The sequence below is a fragment of the Cololabis saira genome, chromosome 16 (genome assembly GCF_033807715.1).
Source record: "Cololabis saira isolate AMF1-May2022 chromosome 16, fColSai1.1, whole genome shotgun sequence".
NCBI classification, from domain to species: Eukaryota; Metazoa; Chordata; class Actinopteri; order Beloniformes; family Belonidae; genus Cololabis; species Cololabis saira.
In genome coordinates this window covers 23,764,580-23,788,475 of record NC_084602.1, presented here as the reverse complement: position 1 = coordinate 23,788,475, position 23,896 = coordinate 23,764,580, and the positions used below count along the sequence as shown (strand labels likewise).

Sequence of the window (23,896 nt, the reverse complement as noted above, 5' to 3'; positions counted from 1 at the left end):
ATCCAAACTTTCCTCTTACAACAGTTGAGGCAATCCCATGTTAGACAACCAGGCTTTAGTCTCAAAATTCTGCACGCAGCATTTTTAGACATGAATATGTAATTGCCAAATTAACAGTGACACCTCGCTATAATTACTGTCAATAAAGACAGCAAGACTGGGAGTCTGTGTAGCATATTCGGTATTGGTAATGATGGTATTTGTTAAAAATAGTTTGCAGAGTGTAGCTGTCTCCTCCTCAAACACTATGCTTCTTTACTCTAATTATAGTTTTATTGACTGAAGGTACCTCTAGTGAGGCTGCAGAGCAGTGTTTGGATAAGCAAGGCCATTTATTGGATGGATGCGTTTTACCAGCACATCAATTAGCATCAGGTTACTTTTTATACCTCCACAACGGTCTACTCGGGTCTGTGGGACGCAAGTTTGTTATTAGATAGTATAAATGAAGCCCGGTGAGATTACCATGCTACAAGAGCACTAATTAAAAACCAAGATTCGATGCTGAATTTATTGAGAAGCTGTGAAAAAAATGTCTAACTATTAGGGGTGTAACGGTATTTGTATTCGTCCCGTACCGTCACGGTACGGGGGTCACGGTTCGGTTCACGTAGTCATACGGCGAATACGTCTGACTGAGTTAAAAAAAAAAAAAAAAAAATCAATCATCGTTTTTTTTCCCCCTTATAAATATCAACAGTCACGTTCCATTACAGACCTAAATGTGTGCTAGTCTGTGCATATCAATAAATATATGTGCAATTCATATATCGTCATAAATTGTAGGCTATAATAACGATAAAATGTTCTAATTCTTAATTTACAACTGTCCTGAACGCATCAGGGCCGTGTGCCAACGCGGATTGGCTGTAAAGCCTGATTTATGGTTCTGCGTTAAATCGACGCAGAGCATACGCCGTAGGGTACGGCGGAGGCTACGGCGAGGTTATGCGGCGACGCCCAACCTTTGCCGTAGGCGCTGCGTTGGTGTAACGCGGTACCATAAATCAGCCTTAACAGTCACAGTGAAGGAGATTAGCGCTAAAGTTTAAAAGAGGACTAAATTTGTACAAAGTTTTGAATGTTACCCCGTTTTCCACGTTACCTGGATTATTTTGGGTTATGGAAGAGTCAACTACCGTTGGTGAGTGAGTGTAACCTTCATAAATAATTTATTTATCAGTTTCTTGACCAGCTGCCTATTTTAATGAGCTTGTGTTGTTGTGAACGAGACCGCCGAGTCTATTCTCTGTTATAGAGCTCAGAAATTATGTTATAGACCGCTGTGTCTATATATATCTATCTAAATAGATTGTGTAATTTAGACCAGTTTTTTTTGTATTTAAATTGTATCAAATAATGAACTGAGTCAGTCCGTGACTACCTGAGTTTTCAGAGCCATGTGATTGACAGCTGTCAGGCCTGTGTGTGTGTGTGTGTGTGTGTGTGTGTGTGTGACTTTACTCTGCTTTCTGCAGCATAGTCCTATAGGCTGCTTGGCTCAATAAAAGTGAGAATAATGTAGTTTGATGGGTAGGATGATGTTGTTGAACGTTAAAATGACTATCATAAGGGCCCATGGAGAATGCTCCGCCCCCAGACGGCTCTGCCCATATGCAGCAGTAGAGGAGCCTGGGTTCAAGTATTTATTAAAAGTGCTCGAGCCTCGTTACAATGTCCCATCCCGCGCTCACATAAACCAATCCGTGGTAAAATTAAAAACACTAATGCACAAGTTAAATGTTTTATTCTATTTATTTTACACTTTAATAAGAGATGCTTTTTAGTTTTGTAGCCAATTGAACAAACTTTAACTTTCGAATGCTATGATCAAAATAAAGGAAGAAAAAACTCGTCTTATACATTTGGGACTTTTTGTATTTTTTTTCCCGTTGTACCGAACCCGTACCGAACCCGTACCGAACCGTGACCCCTGTACCGAGGTACGTACCGAACCGTGACTTGTGTGTACCGTGACACCCCTACTAACTATACTTATAAAATTGGTCTTCAAGAAAATATAAAGATGGTTAAATGTGCAATAATTACGAGAGGGTTGAAAACAGCTCAAAGATTATATAAGAAATGCTGAAACTGAGAATTTCAGCATCTAAAAAAAATATTTTAAGTAGACCCACTGCTTTTATATGAGCAAAAACATTTTTTAAAAGCATGGAACTTTTCAAAATAATGCTTCACTGCATTAAAAGAAATGAAGGTAATTTCTGAATGCTATAGTACAAGTTACATAAAAGTGTTTCAAAATGACAGTTTAAGCTAGTGATACGTTGAAAATAAATATGAATCTGTATTTAAAAAAAAAATCCCTTCACAGGTTTAAAATCAGTTCAAGGCCACATCCCCAAACGTATGTTAAAACTCTACCTTGTAGAGAAGAAGTAGAAAGCACATAGGGCGTTACTGCAGCATGTGCAATAATAATATCGCCAAAACAGAAAAAATATAACAATAAAAGAGTGCTCTAATATGTTTCTCTGCATGTTAATAATATACTTGGCCAATCTGATGGAACCTTACTTACTTTTTTAAATTACTTCCTTCCCTGTTAAATGTTTTAAGGGGGAATGAAGAATAAAACAGAGCCACTGTAGCTCTAACTAAGCTTGTGAATTTCCAATATCTCAGTTGCTTCCAGGTGTATTTTTTTCCTCTTTAAATAGAACATTTTTTTCACTGAGAATTGTTTATTCTTTAAAAATGTATTCATTTGCTGTTGTGCTTTCTCTTTTGTTGTTGTGCTTTCTCTTTTGCCGTTGTGTTTATTAATTTTTTGTTGTAATTTGCACTTCAGGGCCACCATACTGAAATGCAAATTAAGAAGCACAACAACAAAAGAGAATGTTGAGCAATTTGAGTGAAATAGTTTGACAGTAACTGTTCCTTTCCCTTGCCGTTGCACGTTCTCTTTTGTCATTGTGATTTGCACTTCGGGGCCAGCGTATTTACCAGTATCATGCATCCTTGCAAACAAAATTCTGAAATGCTTTTTTAAGGTGAAGTGGAAAACAGTCCTGCAATCTGATAAATCAAATCTGAGATTCTTTATTCTCCTCGACCAGCCTAAAGAGGAGAGGAACCATGCTGTGAAAGTGGTAAATTCATGCACATGGCATGGGCCATTTGCTCATCTTTGTGGGCATCACTAACGTTGTGGCAGTGATGTCTATTTCAGGGTGGCCTTGCTTATTTCAGTGTGACAGAACCAAACCACATACTAAATTTGCAGAGGAAACATCCCTGAAGCACGTGAGATGCAAGTGCAGCAAGAACAAGTATGTAGTTCATGTTCTTGGTGTCTGCAGCCATTCATGTGAGCACAACAAGACACTATAACAGCATCAGCACAGATGAGGAACTATCTGATTTCTTGCCTGTGTGTTATGTAGTGTTGCAGTGAGAAAAAACTCCATAATACAAGAAAACCTTCAGCTTTCTCTCCCAAATAAATTTCCATGTTCTGACATTACATCTGTGCTTATTCTCCTGTGACAAGCCAAAGTTTCTGCTGAAAAAAATAGTCACTTGTGGCCTAGGTTGATATAATTCACAGACATGTTAAACGTCTCTTTTTTAGTCGCGGCTTCTGCAACAAGTCAGAGCCATTAAAAGAACATCTCAAGGATTGTCCTTTTATAAAACTAGAGAAACAAGAACCATTACAACGAGTTGTTGCAAACCTGGTTCTGTAATAAAACAATGTTTTCACAAAGGCATGACATAACTAAGAAAGTGATTAAAGGGTTTGTCAGAGGGGTTTCAAGAGGTGGGGTAACCTCTGAAAGTCAAAACTCACCAAGTCTTTGGTGTCAGAGTCTGAGGGGCTGGACTCTGAAGGAGACTTCTCCTTCTCACTTGGTTCTCCATAAAACAGGGATGTGAGACTAAGGTGGGGAGATAACATACACAGAGAAAAATCACCATCATTACAATGATTGTGTCCCAAAGTGGATTTGCTAAAACACAGTGTAACCCCACCTGTCAGAAATCAATCCACGCGTGCCCACAGGACATCACCATGTTCAGTCCGATCTTATAAAGCCAGTTTGGTGATTGAGTTTGTGGATATTTCTCTATGGGTTTCTGCTACTGACAGTTCAGCAGCATGTCAAATTAGGCAGCATAATTTAGTTACCGTGAGAGAAGAGCGGCATGGCGAGTCACGCAGATGCTGCTCGCCCTCGAGAACTGCAGAGCCGCCATCGGTCAGGCAGAACTAATCAGGCCTGCAGTTCACCTGGGAGGAGATGCAGGTCTAGCAGAAGAAAAGCGGACCAGTTTCATAACCTGAAAAGGTATTAAAACTAAAACTGATTGATTACTGTGTTTCTTTACAGGCTCTCTCTTTGGTCTTTGGATGAAGTGAATTTAACTAGTAAATAATTTTAATAGACACAAGAATGTTTACCGTATTCGAGTGGCTTTTGTTAAAAACTATAGCCTTACAATGTTTTGGGAAATTAACTTTTTCAAAAGTTTGTATGTGCTACTGTTACTGATTTCAATATTTATTGGGAAATAATTGAATTTAAGACGATGGGCTACATAAAAAGTGCATACTACTCTATTCCTGTAATAGACATCTGAATACTTAATAATATTATATTGATCCTAAAATGAGAAATTAGATTAATTTAATAAGATTAATTCTAGATTAGTTTTGTTAAATTAGATTTGATCAAAATAAAGTGAAATATACATTTATAAATTTTCATAACATTTTCTACTAAATTACTAAGATTATTAGATAACAATCAATGGCTGCTTCAAGTTTTCAAAACTGAAAATCAGCTTCTTTTCTTAATTCCTACCTCTGTAAATGGTAAAACATTTGGAAATTGTAAAAAAAAAAAAAAGAAAAAAAAATCAATAAAAAAATCAAACTCAAGTCTTTCAGTTGTGAGCTATACTGTATATTAGGTTCATCCTCTGTTGACACAAATAAGATATAAGGAACTTTAAACAAGTCATTCCTCAAGTCGATTCACTCCAAAAACTGTGTCAGATCTTACAGGAGGCACAGCAGATCTAGCAGCGCCGTTTCCACTCAGCAGAGGGCGCTGCAGCATCAGAGGAGTCAACTCCACCGAGTTATCACTCCATCTTAAATGTTGTCATGGCTCACAGATGGCCAAGTATATCAGATGTTTCTGAGGGGGGAGAGTGAGAGAGGGACTTACCTGTCATTCTCCATCAGCAGAGCCAGGCGGCCGTAGTCCCACGCAGCTTTCCTCAGACAAGAAAAGACAAGCAACAAAAACTGTAACAGAAGCAAAAGAACATGATGTTAGAACCTCTGGGAATGCACCAGGCAACAGTTTCTTAAGTGCGTCAAATATTTGGTTGTCTTGGAAACTACCACAGACAGGTCAGCATGCACATGTGGACACATGCTAGGCACTAATATTGAATCAAGGTGGTCAGGTGGAAAAATAAATCTCAACAGCATCCTCTTTTTAACAGATAAAGGGAAAGCTGAACGTCACAATGAGGAACACCCAGTACTGGAGTTGAGGGGGGATGAGGGGGGATGGCATCCCCCCTGAAATAAAAACGGTCAAAATCATCCCCCCTGTAAAACTGCCATCCCTTATGTAATTTCATCAATGAATGTGGTATTACTGATATTTCAACATTTAGAATCATCACCAGAAAAAAAGCTCCAGAAAAATGTGACAATTTTCATCTTTTTCAGGTAAATTTTCACTTGAAATAAGTAGGAAAATCTGCCAGTGGGACAAGATTTATCTTCTCATTACTAGCAAAAAAATCTTGTTCCACTGGCAGATTTTTCTACTTATTTCAAGTGAAAATCTACTTGAAACAGGTGAAAATTGTTGTTTTTTCCAGTGATGAGTCTTGTTTTAAGTGTAATGAGATTTTTTTTTTACTAAAATGAGACATTTTAACTAGAAATAAGACAAATATTCTTGTTAAGATTTTGAGTTTTTGCAGTGATCCATTTTACTTATTCTGTGAAGGACAGAGTCATATTGATAATTCAGAAAACTGTTTTTTATTGTTGTGTTTTGATGTATTTGATGTAAGCCCAGTGGATATTTCAAGCTTACAGAAGGCTGCATTTAACTGCTGCTATGTCATTCCTGCAGTATTTCTGCAGGTGTTTTGGTCAGTGCTATTATTTGTAATATATTATATTATTTGTAATCAGCACAAATTATTTGTCCCCATATGATAAAATCCACCATCCCCCCTGATTTTCTTTTACAACTCGAATACTGGGAACACCCCCCCACTCCCCCAAATAAACAAAAACAAAACTAACGCCTTATTAAAGTTGAACAACGTTGCTGAAATATGCTTAAAGGGCGTAACTGCAGGAATGTTGATGAATGCATATTGAGTAGGCTGAAGGTGCCGATAAGCATTTGGCACTAATAAATAATTTGTTCGCATGAGTTGGTTTGGTGGGTGGGGATGACAGCTTTGTTAATGGCATAATAACACTCCAATGAATGTCAAAAGATCGATCACGTAAGCCTGTGGATGACTAACGGGTTAACGTTCTCATTATAAAACTACAGGGAGGTACCCAGCTCCTCCCTGTAGAAGTCTTGCTATGCTCTGCTCGAGTCCCACGTGATCTTTTTATTTTATTCTCTCCACCATAATGATGAAATCGATGTGGAGGCGTGCCTCCTGCTACCTGGGGGGGGGGCATGCTTTGACTCATGCTTGTCAATAAACGTTCAAACCGTCTGTGTTGGCCTGACAACACGGCAGTTATAAAATGAGCCAATTAGAACGTGGAGGTGGTTGATCCAGAGTGATATTAGTACGGAGATTAAGTGTGACGAGGCCTGACCGTGGAACCGAGACAGATGACAGCTGGGGAAAGAAGCGGTCTATTATTATCATCTGGAACACATCAGGAAAAACATTGCATCTGCTTTTGTAAACAGCGCGCCCACGGTCTCCCCAAACGCAGACTCAACTCCACATGTACGACATGCACATAATCTGCTTTTCCTCGTGTGTGTTATTGTTCATAATTGTGATATCGAAAAGCCTGAATAAAGAGGAGGAATAAAAAGTAAAAATGTGTCAAACCCTCTTTTTTGTGATGACTTTCTAGTATTCACTATTCAGAGATAATGTTTATTATATAGCTTACTGAATTTCTACAGAAATAAACCTCCAATCATGTATCACCTCTGGTAATCTGTTATATTTAGTGGTTTTCTTGATGTCTGGACAAGGTGTGGCAGCTCTAAATATAGTTGGAAAGCTTGTGACTTTGCTCCTAACCAAAGATGTACATCAGATGGCTTGATAAAAACTGCAGATTTACTAAATTAACTGATAAAAGTGGTAACTGACCATTTTGACACCTCTTCTCAAAAGTAATAACCTTCAGAAAATAACATTTTGATCTTGGATTTTTTTTTCTGACATATGCAAGTATTTTATTTTGAAAGGTCAATCTCTTATTGTTGCCATTTAGTGGCCTCACCAGTGATACTGGCTAAGACCTGACCGATACGACTGGGTCAGACTTCAGTGCTTTCTGACAGGTCCACTGAAGGCTGAAGAACTTTTAAAACCAGAGCGTGAAGGAGGAGGAGCCTGGATCATGCACCAGCAGAGGCTGTGAAGTAGAATCATCAGCAGCTTCAGTCCAGCACAGTTTGAGACTGGCATTATGGACTTTCTCAGCAGTGAGTGACCAGTCCGCAGGCAGATGGTGCTAGAGTAAACCTAATGTATTTTTAATGCTTTTAGTTTGGATGCAGCTTTGCAGATTTTCTATGCACCACACTTTCCCAGTGTTAGTACTTTGATTTTCATCCTTCCACTTTAAATAAATGAGTTGGTTCTTCAGTTCTTTAAAATCCTGATAATTAACTTTTTTTTTTTTTTTCTAAAGCAGCACAAAGGTACTTTTGCCATTTTTAGCTTCCACAGTCGTGGAAGTTAAATGACATGTCACCATACAAGATTTACTCTTGACTGGTTTTTTGCTCTGGTTTAACATTAGGTGTGTTGAAAAGCTTTAATACATCACAATATGTATTCAAGTTAACTGTGACGTCTCTAGAGTAATGTGTGTAAACTAAGGCCTTGGTGTATGTGTGTCTGTACCATCCACAGCACCACGTTGATGGCGAGTACTGTGGGCACCCCACCAAACGGCAGACCCTGGAGGACGCTGCTGCGGGAGTGTGAGCGGAAACATTTTTCTGCTGTGCTGTTTTCCTCCCCAAACTGTTCGAGGAAGCCGAGGACATCCAGCTCCAGAGGCTGCACCTCCGTCGGGGAAGCCCTCGTCGGGGAAGCCCTCGTCTGGAAAAGCCCCGACTGCGCCATCAGGGCTGGAACATATCTGACAGAAGAGACAGACAAAAGACAGACATGTACATTCTGGCTTAGATTAATCACCTGACATTTATTTGGCATTTTTTCTCCTTAACCTTTGAGTCTTAAGTGTCGAAGGGTTTCATTTTTTTGGGCTCTAGTGGCCCTTTATTCAAGTTGCAGACAGGAAGGGGGTAGAGAGAGAGAATGAGGATGACATGCAGCCGCTTGCTCAACCCACTGCACCACTGAGCGGCCAAGAGGGTTTCATTTTTACATACATATTTGTGCAGTCACATTGTTTAACTAGCACCCTGTTTTATTTCTACAATTATGTTATTGTTTATACTGAATCGAAACTTTTATAGTAATTTAAGCTTATAAAAATAGCAGGAAGTAGGTGAGATAACCTCCTGTTCCACATTGTGGCTATGCCATTGATATGGTTGACGAACTGTTTCAGCAAAAGCACTATATGGTGTCTATAATAATATAATACAGAATGCATACACATTATAAAATAAGCTCTATGAGTGTACTAAAACTGCAGATGTTTTTAATATGTGCAATTGTTTTGCTATCATAAACCAACAAAAATCACCATTTCTGTTTCAAAGATAAAAAATACATACTATAACTGCACCACCTTTTCTTAAGTTTGGCTGCTCGCGGCTGTGCAAATCTTGGCTGCTCACGTGCACATTGTTTGAAAAGCCTTAATTTACAAAAGTACAGACTTAGGAGCATTTTTGTGCATTTTTTTTATGTCTTTAGTGGCATTTGTTGACAGCAATCAGAGAGAGAAAAGAGGAAACATGCAGCAAAGGGCTACATCGTCCACCCCATTTTTGTGTACTTTTAATAGAAAAGCAAGAGTTTGTGTGGCACTAGTAAAAAGCATTCTCTAAAGTGCAGTTAGTGTTTGCCAGCACCAGTTACATAAAGCATTTTTGACTTTAAATGACAACCTGTGTGTCATCTGCTTTTTCTAACATGGAAGTAGAAATATTTAATGAATATGCCAGACTGATTGGAAAACAAGTGTGTGCTGACAGCTCTTCAAAAATACAGATGAGGTAATGACTCAAACAGAATGGAAAGAAACATACAGTAATGCTTACAGTGTAAAAGGAGAGACTCAATTTATAAGTGCAAGAGATTCAAAAATTCCTGCTATGTGGCTGCAGGGCTCTGCCAAATGGCCAATTTGGAGTTTACACCCATGTTTCCATTTAGCTCTTTAGCGGAAGATTCTTGAGTTGAGAGTCTAAGCAGTTTACTATACTGACTGTGAGGCCCATTGAGAAAAATTCTTCTACACGGTATCACGAAAAGAAAATTGATTTCACAAAGCATCAATCTTCTTGTTCCTGTGTGTAAAACCACTGAAACTAAAAAAAAAAAAAAAAATCCAACCCAATGTGCAGTAGCTTAATGTGTTTTGTATGTAATCACCTACCTGGACAAAAAACACAAACAAACAAACAATAAAGAAACAAAAACATTAAATGACAATATAATGCATGTAGAAAACAGTTGTAGCTACGACAGCGGAAAAGCTTTATGCATGCTCCTGCAGGGAAGCAACTGCACAAAACATCTCTACAAACCTTCTATGGTATTAATTGTACTGCTGTGCAACATGATTTTTTTTATTTTTTATTAACATACAGTACAAACGACAACAAAAGACAACATCGAGTTACAATGATATGTATCTAGGTGTGTGTGTGTGTGTGTGTGTGTGTGTGTGTGTGTGTGTGTGTGTGTGTGTGTGTGTGTGTGTAAATAATATAATGAAAGTAAGTAAATAAATTAAGAATATAAATTTGAAAAATAAATAAATGCTGTGCAACATGATGATGCCACTGTTAGGATGAGCTTTGACCTTTTGATTAGTGTGACAAGTGCAGATTGCTGTGTTTTAATTGTATGCTCCACTCAGTACTGGTAACCCCCCCCCTCCCCGGGTTGTGAGCTGAGCCCCCTACTGTGCACCCTGTACACATATGACTGCAGCTCATCTCATCCAACTAATTCCTTCATCAAATTTGCTGACGACACCACTGTGGTTGGGGTCATCACGGATGTCAGCATACAGGTCTGAGGTAGAGGATCTACCTGGTGCTTGAAAAACCACCTGTCACTGAATATCCATAAAACCAAACCGAACTCATTTTGGACTTCAGAAAAAACAGACAATGTTATTATTATACAGAAGATACCAACCTTCCCATTAGTGAATTACCCAAAACAACTATCTCTTCCTTCAAGTTTCTGGGCATTTACATCTCTGCAGGCCTCTCCTGGTCTAAACACATGACGACCTTAGTGAGAAAAAAACAAGGCGGCTCACCAGCCGCTGCACTTCCTGCGCGTCCTCAGGAAAAACAACCTGGACAAGAAGTTGCTGCTGACCTTCTATCACTGCTCCGTGGAGAGTGTAGTCCATTACGCCCTAGGTGTGGTATCCAGGCACCACAGTTAAGGACAGAAAGAGTGTGCAGAGGATCATAGACATGGATGTCACCTCCAGATCCCATCATCTCAGCACAAATCAAGCAGTCAAATCCATTACTGGTGACACTTCACATCCCTCACACAACCTGTTTGACCGGCTGCTGTCTGGACATTGCCTCAGGTCAATCAGATCTCACACTTCGACTCACACAGTTTCTTCCCATGGGCCATATGGACTGTAAATAAACACTAATCATGTAGAAGTTATTCTGCCCCATCTGCTGTGCTTTTTGGCAATAAAACTGGATACCTTACCTTAAACTATGTTATATTACTGACACACCTTATCTGTTTGCTGCTGCCATTTAGGCCACTCGTATGCCTTAAATTGTTACTTATTTGTGAAAACTGCCATTTTGTTTTATTTATTGCTTTCGTGTTTTTTTAATACCTTTTCTTGTAAATACATTTTTTTCTTTTTGAATTACTTTCCAAAAGTGTTTTTATAAGAGTGCACTATTGTTGGTAGACCACTGCAGTTTCGCTGCTACTTTGTACAATGACAATAGGCCTATTCTATTCTACTCTATTCTATTCATAATGATGTCCAAGCATAGACAGACCAGAGCTCCTTGATTGGAAAGTCCAGTTCATTTGGGGAGGTGTGAATGCACAATTAAACTCTTACAAATACAGGAAGCAGACTGCATCGCAGGACATTGTGGAAAATGGAAAAGGAAGTTGCCCGGCATTAATTGACAGATGAGGAGGTTTCTTTTTTGTTGTTTTTTTTCTTCTCCTCCAATAATTCTTGATGCAGTGACATCCCAAGTGAGGTGGGGAATAGAGTATTCAAAAGGTTTGGTTCATTTGACAAAGTGCAGTGTGAACGCAAACTCAGACCAACTGAATGGTGCTGTCCAATCGAATCAAGCCGCAAATAGCAAATTTACTCTGTAAATGACGAGCGTATCTCTTCTGTTTGCAGGCAGTGTGTTGGCATCCTTGAGTGATCCTTGAATACCACAAACAGGTACTCTGGCAGTTTTCCAGCAAGTTTAAAGCAGCTAAGATGATGAACAGCGTCTCGAAGTCCAAGAATTGGTCCCCAGTTGGAAAAAGGTGGATTGCCTGCTGTAGGTTGGAAGTGCGTTGCTGGTTCAAGTGGCAAGTTCAAATACAGTGTAATTTTTTTAAAGATACTTTTATTAATCCCATCAATAGTTACACTAGGAGCAGTGCGCTGCCATTTGTCTGGCCCCCTGAAAAGCAGTTTGGGAGTAAAGGCCCTTGTTCTAGCATCCCTCCCCCATAGGGCAGTGGTAGCCTATTAGTGGTAGACCTATGGGGCTAGTGGTAGCCCCATAGGGGAGTGGTAGCGCAGTGACTACATAGGTGGTCTCTGTAGCCCACCTCCAAGAAGGTAGAAAGGAACAGGATATTGAGAGGCAAACTTGTGCAGTATCTGCAGTGATATTCACTACAGTGAAAAGAGAGCTGAGCCACAAGACAAGTGAATTGTGGGTTCTGACCGAAATAATGACACTGCAAATACAAGCTGCTGAAATGAACTTTCCTTGAAGGATAGTTGGGCTGACCTTTAAGGGATAGGGCAAAAAGCATAGTCATACAAGGGGAGAACAGATTCGTCACTGCTCTTTGGCATCAAAAGGAACCAGTTCAGGCGGTATGGCATCTGGTTAGGATCCCTGACAGACACTTTCTAGGGGAGGTGTTTTGGACATGTCCCATTGAAAGAGGGCCTTGATGCTTTAAGAATTTAAGTATTTAGGAAAATCTTCTGCCCACCGGAAAATTAATTTACAAGAACAGGATGTTGATCAGGCCTTTCCTGAAACATAATTAACATACCAAATTCAGATATCCTAGGAAATACTGTGCTCTTGAGACAGTACAGGTTGATGGCATGATGCCTGTTGTATAAAAACATATGTTGAATGTTAAAGACAAGCAGTTATTTCCACTTTCTGGGTTTTTGTCACTGGTAATGGAGCATACATACAATCGCTTACACTTCCATGACCACACGGCCTCACCCATCTGTCCTTTAGAAGCACACACTAATCTCAATTTCAATCAATACAGTCCCAGCACCCAACTGTTCAGCTTGTGTACACTTCTCAGTGAATAAACACAGGAAATGGAGCAGTATAATAGTGCTGACAAAGCTCTGGCAAATTCATCTGACTAACTGACATCAGTTAGATAAAATGAGATTTCATGAGAAGAAAATAGATCCCACAATATAAGAGACATCTGTTATTGTGACAGAATGACATGGTGTATAGTAAATACGGTGTGTGATCCAAAAGAAAAAGTATAAAGCAGCCAAAGCTGTATCTGTAACTTGCAGTCCAGTTCCCATAGGAGCTGTGTTACCAGAGTGTGACGACTAAAGGGCTCCAAATTAGCACACACTACTAATCCAAATCTCAGTGTGACTTATTGCTGCGCTATTGAAGTCACTGCCTGAGAGGCTTGGTTAGTTATGAGAAGCAGCTACCAAATGGGAACTATCGCAACACAGAAGCCACAGCAGTGCATCTCGTGTAGGAAGCAGTCCGATCAGTGGGAGTGGCACTTTGGTGTGGAAGAGAAGAACAACCCCCCACCCAGAAGTCTTTCAGAAGCGTTTTGCTGTGAACTCCCTCTTTCTTCCTGTCATGAAGCTGTATAGCTTGCAGTCGATCTTTCGACAGCATCAGGTATACAGCCTCTGAACGTCCCCGTGGAGATGACAGGGAGGAGGTTCCCTGAGGACCGATCACAAAGCTAATCCGCGTCATACAAACACCATGCTAGCCTTCAGAGCAGTATCCCCAGAAATGTATATTGTTTATTTTCCTTCAGTGTTTGTCAAAAAAAGCATTAAAGGCTACAACAGAAAAGAAAATACACACATTTATACATCGCAGATGAACAAGTGTATCACCTATTCTAATTACCACACTGAATAGTAATTTTTTCAATGTAAATTGGATGTACAATTGTCATTTTGGGGGAAAAAAAAGAGCAACAAACAAAAACAAAGCCTGGAACTCAAATCGAAAAGGTTTCTGTAGAAAGCATGGTTTGTTAGAATATGGCAATCCTGGTTGCAGTGTTCGCTTATCTATTACGTTATCTGCTTTACCTTTACTTAATCCAATACACTGCAGCAAAGTGAATTATCCTGGTAATAATTTGATGCTCCGGCAGAAGGTGGCAAACAAGAGCTGTGTGAACTTTGACATGAAGTGACAGGAGCTAAATCAAACTGAAATGATGCCCTGTTGTGGAAGGAAACACAAAGCGCTGGCAGTAAACTAGAAACACACAGAGCCTTAATACATTTCGACATCCAGAAGCCTAAGACCTTTATCGGCACACTGAGGTTTTCTTTTTCCAGGATCAGACGAGTCACTTACTTTGTACGCTGCTGTCTGCTGATGTTAACAAAGAAGCTCTTCTTCTCCGCCCTAGGACCAGAGAGGATGCTCAGGGATACAGACTCACTGTGATGTGGGTTCACACAACATTTGGCCAAACGTCACAGCATGACTCAGCAGTTTAAAGCTGAGATTCTCTTCCTGTCTCATCCTTCACGTTTAAAAGGCAAACAAACAAGCTCATGGTGATCCTGACGTATCCATCTCTCCTTTAGCTAATTCTCTAGAAGAAAGATGCTGTGTCTCTCTAATCCTTTCTCTCTGATCATTTCTCTCCTCCTCAGAACCAGTCATCCTTGCCAACACAGCAGATTAAGAGCTGATGTTTGGCTGACAAAGTGGTGCTGTGCCTCCAGCTTGCTGAACGGGTTAAGTCACTCCTCTGTGCTCAGATTAGACTATTAAGATCACAGATGCTGAGGTCAGTGAGGGAGCTACAAGCTGGCAATAAAATACACCTGAGTTTGAGTAAGAAAAGCAGAAAAAAAAGCAAGATCGCAAAAGCTAATTTGCTCATTGCACCAGAAAAAACAGCTGAGGTAAATGTGTGTGTGTGTGTGTGTGTGTGTGTGTGTGTGTTATGTGTGCATGCACGTATTGCTAACATTGTGGGGACGTACATATGTCAGTCACATATGGGGACTCATCAACCGCGTGGAAACAACAAGCAAGTTCATGTTTATAAGACACTAAATTTTAAAAGGGGAGATGCATAGTGAAAAGGGAAAAAATAAATCTTATGCTTGAGAGAATATATTTAGGTTTGTGATACGACTACAAACTCAAAAAATCCCAACATAAAACAATCCTGTCACTTTGTTTCTGGTGGCCTCAGAGCCACTCAGATTAGTGGAGTGCTGGGACGTCACAAACCAAAATCAAAGTAGACTTATCCAGCCACCCCATCCTTTTCTCCACCCACTTTCCCATCGTGGTGCACCTCAGAAATGGGAAGCACAAAAACTGCAACACTGATCAAAAAAAAAAAAAAAAAAGGGACACCGGATATGAGATGGAGAGGACTGGAGAAGCTAACTTCACTCTCTAAAACCACCTAATACCAATAGAGGTGTATAGACATGTTTAAAAAGGAACATTGTACTCCCATAGTATTTTTATCAAAGCATTTTACTAAGTTATCAGAGTATTAGGATGTGCTGATAAAAGTGCTTGGGACAGAGTCATTAATCTTGCAGCTAAAATAAAATAAAAGATTACACTACACTATTAGCATTAATAATAATGACTGAATTCACATTTCATATGACAAATCTTAGCTTCACTTGGAAGAATAAAAAAGAATAAAAAATACTTCTACACCTTTTAATATCAATATTCATGTAGAGAGAGCCTGAAAATAAAGACAGTGGAAGGCTGTATAACTCTAATCAATAACCCTCCCTGCTCTGAGCGCACAGAGCTGAATTTTTGAACACTTTAAAGTTCACTTGAAGATCTCACCATTTCTTATGGAATACATAAACCCACCCGCTTGTATGATTTTGTTAACTCTTGGTGTGGGATCCAAGAGAATACACATCTTAAGTGAGACAACGAGAAATGGATTACAGTTACAGAGGTACAGAAATGTGCATTTATATTTCTGAAAGACCTCAAAGTGTCAAGTGTGATCATCTCTGCTCTAATGTTCTGTCAATTACAAGGGGTGTCCCAAAGAGGTTCTTTTCTTGGTCCACTCCTATTCGCTATTTATATGGATAATGTCTGCCTTGATGTTAGAGATACAAAATACCACCTGTGTGCTGATGATATGGTTATTTTTTCTTGTGCATTTGCACAACACTTGCACAAGCTGTTGACTTTTTACAATGTACTTTCAAAGTTGTCCTCAGCAACCTATCTGACCTGAAACCTTGTTACAATACAAACAAAACTAAACTTATGCTGTTCTTCAAAAGTAAGAAAAGGGCACATAATCTTCACTCAGTGTTTACTCCAGATGGATCTGTAATTGAAGTTGTTAAGTCTTTTAAATACCTGGGTGTTTTAATCAATGAAACTGACTCATAAATCACATGTTGACTCTTTTGTAAAAAAAATAAACAAAACTGTGACTATAACTTGCTTTCTACTTCAGAAACAATGGGTGTTTCTTTTTTGATATAAGGAAGAGACTTGTTACAGAAACATTTTTCACACTTTGGGTTATGGGGACCTTTTATATATGCATGCCCCTGCCCATATATTGCATAAGCTTGACTCAGTTTACCACGCCTCCCTTGCCTTTATAACGGAGTGTAAATCCCAGACTCAGCACTGCAAACTATACTTCCGGGTGAATGGCCTGATCTGGAAACCTGCCGATTAATAAAGGCTTTCTCTGTCTGCTCTCTTCCTACCTCGGTGTATCCTCAACTGAACTATGCTCTAAGGACTTGTACACATCCCCACTATCGTAAAACGTGTGGGAAAAAGCTTTTCAGTTTGGTGTCCTTCGGACTGAAACAGTTTACAAAACCTTTTTTTTTTAAATTCTTTTTATCCCTGATTTTTCCCCCATTTTCAAGCCCATGACTACAGGGGACGCCGCCACAGAGACCACGCCGACCAAACAGAGAGGGACCACACCAGGACCCCCAACTATCCAGGCCATGACAGTCCCCCGTAGGCAGACCAGGCTCCCGGCGTGGAGGGCCCCCATGAGGAGAACACTGGAGCTGAGAACTAAGAAACAATAAACAAGATATGAACAGAACTAAAAGGAGTGTAAAACATACTAAAAACAGCATGAATGAATGTTAATATAAAATATAACTTATGGGCACTAAGGCAGTAGAAGCAACATTAAAAAATAAATAGGTAAATAAGTAAGAAAATAAATAGGTAATTAATGAAAGCTTTAATTTAATTTAAGCTTTCTTGGTCAGGACTCCCTTGAAAAAGATCTGTGATCTCAACGGGACCTTCCTGGTTAAAGAACAGCTAAAGAATAGAATAGCTAAAATAAATGAATACATTTCTCTGTTCCTTTTGGATGAAGGTACAGTATGTTGGACACCTACCATTATATACAAATCTCTTATATGATATATGGCACCTTTTTCAATTAAACTTTCTCACAAGGGATATAATTCAAATTCAAAACTGCACAGGAATGTAATAAGTACCATAAAGAATTTGGCAGATGAGACCACCAATGCCCTTCCTTCCATGGTCAAACATTCAATTGGATGAAAAATGCATTACCCGCCTGAAGGAATAAGCCAGGAATTTTCCAGATAAATTAGTCATAAATAAGATGTGAGCTACTGTTGACTTTCAAACCTCTGCAACTATAATCCTCACCAGTGTCTATGAAATAAAAAAACAAAGTCAAACGACAGTTTTTCAATGGTTTGTACTCTGCTGTAAGCAAATACAATTATTGTTCTTTGCCTCATCTCAAAATACCATCCAATGTACATGAAAGATTCATACTTTAAAATATTTGAAAATTAAGTAAATTAATGTAAGAAAAAACAAACAACTGCTTTTAAGCCATTTTGAACACATTGGGGTAACTTTGTTAGCATGTGGCTAATGTAGCTGCAGTTTAAGATTATACTACATAAACAACATTTCAAGTTTAACTCGTAGCTAAAGTCAAACTGGAAATTAAAGGTTCGTAGTGTATTTTAGCTGATCTGTAGTCAAATCAGCTGGAAACGAAAATACACTATGATGTAAACAACAATCCTGCGATGTCAACTGTACTGGTACAGACTACATGAAAACTGTTGTTGTACTGTACATAAAAGCACTGATTTCATATCCACCAAAGTATAGTATTTACTCACTGTAATAAAAAAGCATTTCTACTGGATCCTGCCATCATTAATATATATAGGCCATATATATATAATATATAACATAAGTGTTTGAAAAGGACCCAACTTGCTGATTTAAACCATCTCAACCATCTCTTTAAGCACTTAGTCTGGATAATCCTGGAAACATCATTATTGCAGTTCCACAGATGGACAAGACATGAAAAGCCTCTATGACTAACTAAAATCTATAAAGCGATTTTAGAGAGGCCAACAGTTATAAGCTAAAAATCCACAACAAATACAAGTATTGAACTTAAATTAACATCAGTAAAAAATACCCGTACCCATGAGTAGAGTGGAAAAATAATCAGATCAACCAACCAACCAGTCAGACAGGAGCCAGTGTATAGAAGCAGGCGCGGCCTAATTGTCTGTTATTTATAAAATGATCATGGACAGATATTGCAAGAATTACAGTTGAAGATAGCTAGAGCTTCAAATTACAGTGACACCCACAAGTTATTTTTGTTTTGGGGGCTTACATGAAACATCTTAATGAACAAATTTAACATCGGGGTCCCTGAGTGCAGCGGTACGAGATGATACTAATACTGTTGTGGTAAATGTTTTGATAAACAACAAGCTAAGAAAACCAATATTACCATGTTCATTTATGAAAAAACTTTAAACTAGATTAGAAAAACAAATACAACCGAAAGATAGTTAACCAATGCTGCATTTATACAGTGTTTTAATTTAAGATGAAAAATAAATATGTAAATGTATTTGATGATAAAACTGTATGAAACTGCTTCTATCACATCAAACAGTTATGTGTAAAGAGTTTTTGATATTATCATCTCACCTAATAATTGGATACATATGAGTGAGGGATGTTCAGCCCTATATGAATATATACTGTAAGAATAGAAATACTTACCTGCAGACATTTTGATTTACAACATTTACACTGAACACAGAGTACATAAGATATTGAAGGGGACACTATTGCTCCTGAGAGTCTGTAAATTAATTGAGATTCCCTGATTGCTTTAAAGTTATTCCAGTGCATCCATTGCTTCATACTAGATTTCAGTGTGAAACTTTTGAACTCATGGACAAATCCATGCTATGACAGCTCGGGTTGGTGGGGGTTGTTTGATGTCTGGATGGGTAACCCTCATCAGACTCAGCCTGAGGAGGAAAATGGGTGGAGGTTTTTACGCAATCTGCTCACCACCTGCTCAGTGGAGAAGAGAGGAGGGGCGTTCACTCCATCACAGCACAGCAAACACAGATCACCGAGGTGTGTAGCTCAATGCAGCACCCCCCCCACTCAGGCTGAATGAGCCATAAGACAGCTGGAGTGATAACTCCAAATGCATGTGTGTGGGCTAACTAACTGAACACCCGCTTCCTGTCTGGCTGCACATGCTCAGTAGGAACCCAGGGGTGTGCTGTGCGTCTGTCTGACTGCTGCTGTGTGGTACAGACTGTACCTCATTAGGAACCAACAGGCAGCAGTGATGCTTGAATCTAACATGTGCGTCAGATGATGCCTAATCAGTTTATTAACCCGAGAACTTGTCTTGATCTTCTTTGCATGCCTTAGGAATTCTGGAAGATTTTTTTATTGTTATTGGCTGCTTTATGACAATTTATTTTGATTATTTACCTAATCATTTCACGTTCTACATTGAGCATTTGTACAGTAGATAATGGCTAAATTATGACGGTACATGAAATCTGATTTCCATACCAAATCGGTCGAGGCCCGGGTTAAAAGCGACCGCCACCAGTGCCATTAACCTGCAGCGTGCTGATGGCAATTGGGTAACTGTGGGTCGAAGAAGGTAGAGAGGAGGAAAAAGAGGAAATTTATGGATATAGTAAAAGAGGACATAAGGTTGGTTGATGTGAGAGAAGAGGATGCAGAGGATAGGGGTTGATGGAAATGGATGACTTATTGTGGCGAGCGCTGAAGGGAGCAGCCGAAAAGAAAAGAAGTAAATCTTGGTTCTCAGGCGCCACTGCCCTGCATGTTCTAGATGTATCTCTGCTCCAAGACACCTGGGTCATATGAACGGGTCATTAACGGGTTTGTACAGATCTTGATGGGAACCTGATGACGGTGTGGCAGATGTGTGGCAGATGTGTATCAGTGGTATGGTGATCACTGCAGATAATAATAAAAACTCTACTAAGAATATGGCTAATTTAGAGTTTTTTGTGGTCAGATACAGCCCTACATTTTTGAATTTCTGAATTAAGCAAGATAACAACTTTATGTTAATTGTGGGGGACACATTCCATGCTCAAGCACATTTCTTCAAACCATGTCAGGCACCAGGAATCATGCGTTTGAGCTGGACCACTCACATGAGCTTAACAAGCTTGACTTTCAGGATCAATCATCCATGGACATGCTATGTAATGGGTAGTGTGAGTGCACTCTTAACATACAGGGCACTGGTACCTGAGGACCAGGAATGAAAAAAAACACTGCCTTATTTCCTTTGATACAAGCCCGACCTCACTTTCAACCAGACTGTTGGTTCAGTCCAAATCAAGAAACAAAAGAATTTCTATTCAACTAAACAAAGTCTGATACGGAGCAAGAAATACATGCTTTTATTAAAGATCAATACATCTTTATTATTTCCCAAGGCTAAGCAAAAAATATTTTCACCATATGATGTTGTACCCAGAACTACAAACATCTGATGCATGTACAGAACCTCTCTGACTGCTTAAAGTGAAATATATCTGATGTGGCTACCAGTCCACACAGTGTAAACATAAAGGATCTTCAGAAGGATATGTTATATGTTATACATGGTACATAGTTTGCTGAAAACTGTAAAATGCATTATGCATCTTAAAATCTGAGTTGCACGTACATCAGATTATAGTGATAATTCATGGGACAAGCTGAGTCAAAACAATGTAATTCAAATCATCCATGCCATTTCATTGTAACTATACTAGCCAAAGTTAAAACATATTTGCATGTTTTTAAAATTATTCACACAATATGAAATTAACATTAACAATATTATTTAAGCCCATGTATATAATAAAGTCATACTGGATTTACAATCCGTCTGAAACATAATTTATTATTTAAATAAAAAATAAATTAATTAATTAAAAAAATAAAATAAAAAATTGATCTTCAAATTTTGAAAATCGGCCAGCAAAGTATCGCAATATATTGCCATATTGATATTTTTACCCACCCCTACTCAGAATAAAATGCATGTCAAGTGATGATGAAAGATTGTATCTACACATAACTATGACTTTCTGATGCTTTTTCCTCATGGTGGATTAGATGGTGCTTTTTGTGAGTCTGCGTACATCAGTGGCAATGCTACATGCGTATGCATCGCTGTGATGGACCCCTGTGGAACTGCAGAAATGTTCACAGCTTGAATGTCAAATATCAGGGAGCCTACTTTGAAATAAAAAATACATAAAAAAAGAAGAAAGGAAAGCCTGAGGTGTATAAATGCTGGTTAAATGACATGTGAAATACAAATTAAGCTTTCACTGCCAAATATGATATTGTCACCCTCTTTTTGTGTTTGACTTCCAGTCAAAAGGGTTTCATCAAAGTATTTTCTGAAAGCTTCATCTATACCCAGCAGCCAGACATGTGTGGCTGGGGAGATGACTCAGAAATACATCTCACAGATGATGCAATCACCATGGAATTGTCTCTCTCACACACAAGCCTATTAATGCTTTAACTATTACTCTGAGATAAATTTACACATCTTACCAACAGCAAAGGAAACTGTCTCAGTGTTGTTTTTCACCAAACCCAAGCTGTCAGCCGCGTGGGTTGTTCCTCTCAGTTCCCATATTCAGGCTCAAGTGTGAGGCAACCTCCATTCCTTACTGTACATCCAACTCTTATACTAAGATTACCAGTATAAGTGAAATCTTTATGTATGTACATTGCCTGATTAGGAAAAAAAGGTAATTGTCTTCAGAATAATATTTTGTTTCACAGTCACAGTGTGTCCCTACAGTTATTTTCATTAAGAGTTTAATTAAAGCAGCACAAATGAACTGTTGTCATTTTTAGCTCGGTCAGAACCCATACAAGCATATAGGTTACGTTTCTTTTAAGATATTGAAGAAAATGACTCTTGTTGATTTTACTACGTCACCTTCTTGTTTTCTCTTTCTTCATTATTTTCTTGAGTCTCTTAATCACCTCTGTCCACTGTAGGTCTGTGAGCTAAATTCATCATAGTGGTGTAAAACTAACACACAGTGGTCACAAAAGATAACTGGGAGAGGAGTCAAAAGCTGCTTTAGCTGGTTTTTACCGATAGAAGGGACAAAAGACTGACTCAGTTAGATTATGCTCCCAAAAAGTGAACATCTTTTCTTTTTAATTTGAATGGAAACTTAGATTTTAACATGAAATGAAGTCTCTTGTGCTGCTTTATTTTTTTTCTCCAGGATCAAGTTAGACTCAAAGTCTTCTCTATTATCTCAAAAATTCTCAATGGGGTTAAGGTTTGGACTCTGTAGTGGCCAGTCCATGGGTGAACCTGATGTATCATGCTTCCCTGAACCACTGAGTACATTTGCATGCACTAACAGAAAGTCGAATTGTTGCCTTAATCTGACCGATATCTAATTTTTAAAAGTCATTGTAGTTGTACCGAACAATAGCTCTTGAGATGGAGCTATTGGTGCCAGATAATGTGGTCCTAATCCGAGTTATTACGACATGTATAGCCGAGCTAGTGACTCTTTAGGGACTCCCCCTTCCGGAGGGGATGACACCGCGAAAAGCACAATATCAACACAGTAAGAGAAGAAGACGAACAACAAAGAACTAACAAGAAGAACGCCAGTGCAAAAGTGTGTGCGGCCCCACCTAGCATTGCGGAGTCAAACCCACCTCACTCAATAATGACTGTCTTAGATAGAGATTGATGAATGCTTCATTAGAATTACATGGATACTTCATTAATAAAAAAAAGAAATTTAGGGCAGAATATCTAGTCTCGTTGCACATGTATACTTGGATTTCTCTGAAACTCCAGTTTAATCCTTAGCTAGATTGTTGCCAACAGCTTGATTTAGATGTGCATCACTTCAGTGCTCCAGAATCCAACCATTGTGCTCCCTGGCAATTTAAAGCTTTTTTTCTTTTCATTGGCCGCACTGACAAGAAATATCTTTTAAGGCTGGACAACCATTTAGTCCTAAGACCCGGTGTGCAAAATTGTTATCACTTTCACTATCAAACATTGTTGTAAGTTCCACTAGTGATTTTCTTCAAAGACATTTCACAAACGTTTAAGTGCTCTCCAATCATGATAATCAAATATTTTTTTTCTCCAACTGCATTTATTCCTCAAGTATGGTAGTTCCCTACTATCCTTCTAGATTTCAATAATATATTGGGCAGGTATTAACCCAATTTTATTGGGTTCAGCCACCTCCTTACTTGTTTAGCTTGGCTTGATGCAGACACATAATGTAATCCTTCTGACAAAGATTGATATCAACACATATCTCCCTCCCTGTAGGGAGTCGAGGCTGGAACCTTTTTGCTTTGAGGCTTCCGTGCTAACCACCATCAGTGCATCAGTTAAGATTCAATAACTTGTTGGTAGCTAAAACATGAATCACTGTAGCAGTTTTCTAATGGGAAATATTTATTTTGATGTGTTTGTGGTACATGGATGTGAAAACCTGGCCTGCCTTTCATACTTTCCAAGTTAAACAGAGCACATTATACAAAAATATCTTATTTTCATTGAAAGTGGAAGATCAAAAAGCTACAGATGATCTTTTTGTGTAGCTGGAGCTGTCCTTCAGCTCAAGGTGCTGAACCAAGCAAAATGAAGTATG

General features: G+C 38.9%; 1 protein-coding gene across 1 annotated transcript in view; it reads right to left on the bottom strand.

Moving 5' to 3' along the window:
- tmem63c (transmembrane protein 63C) overlaps positions 1-23,896 on the bottom strand; it is a 40,738-nt gene that overhangs the window by 14,313 nt on the left and 2,529 nt on the right. The window contains exons 2-4 of the mRNA XM_061743936.1: positions 8,122-8,362; positions 5,199-5,278; positions 3,815-3,902 (exon numbers count right to left, since the gene is read on the bottom strand). Coding sequence (XP_061599920.1) covers positions 3,815-3,902; positions 5,199-5,278; positions 8,122-8,346 — 393 coding nt within the window. The 5' untranslated portion in view covers positions 8,347-8,362. The remainder of the gene's footprint in view (positions 1-3,814; positions 3,903-5,198; positions 5,279-8,121; positions 8,363-23,896) is intronic.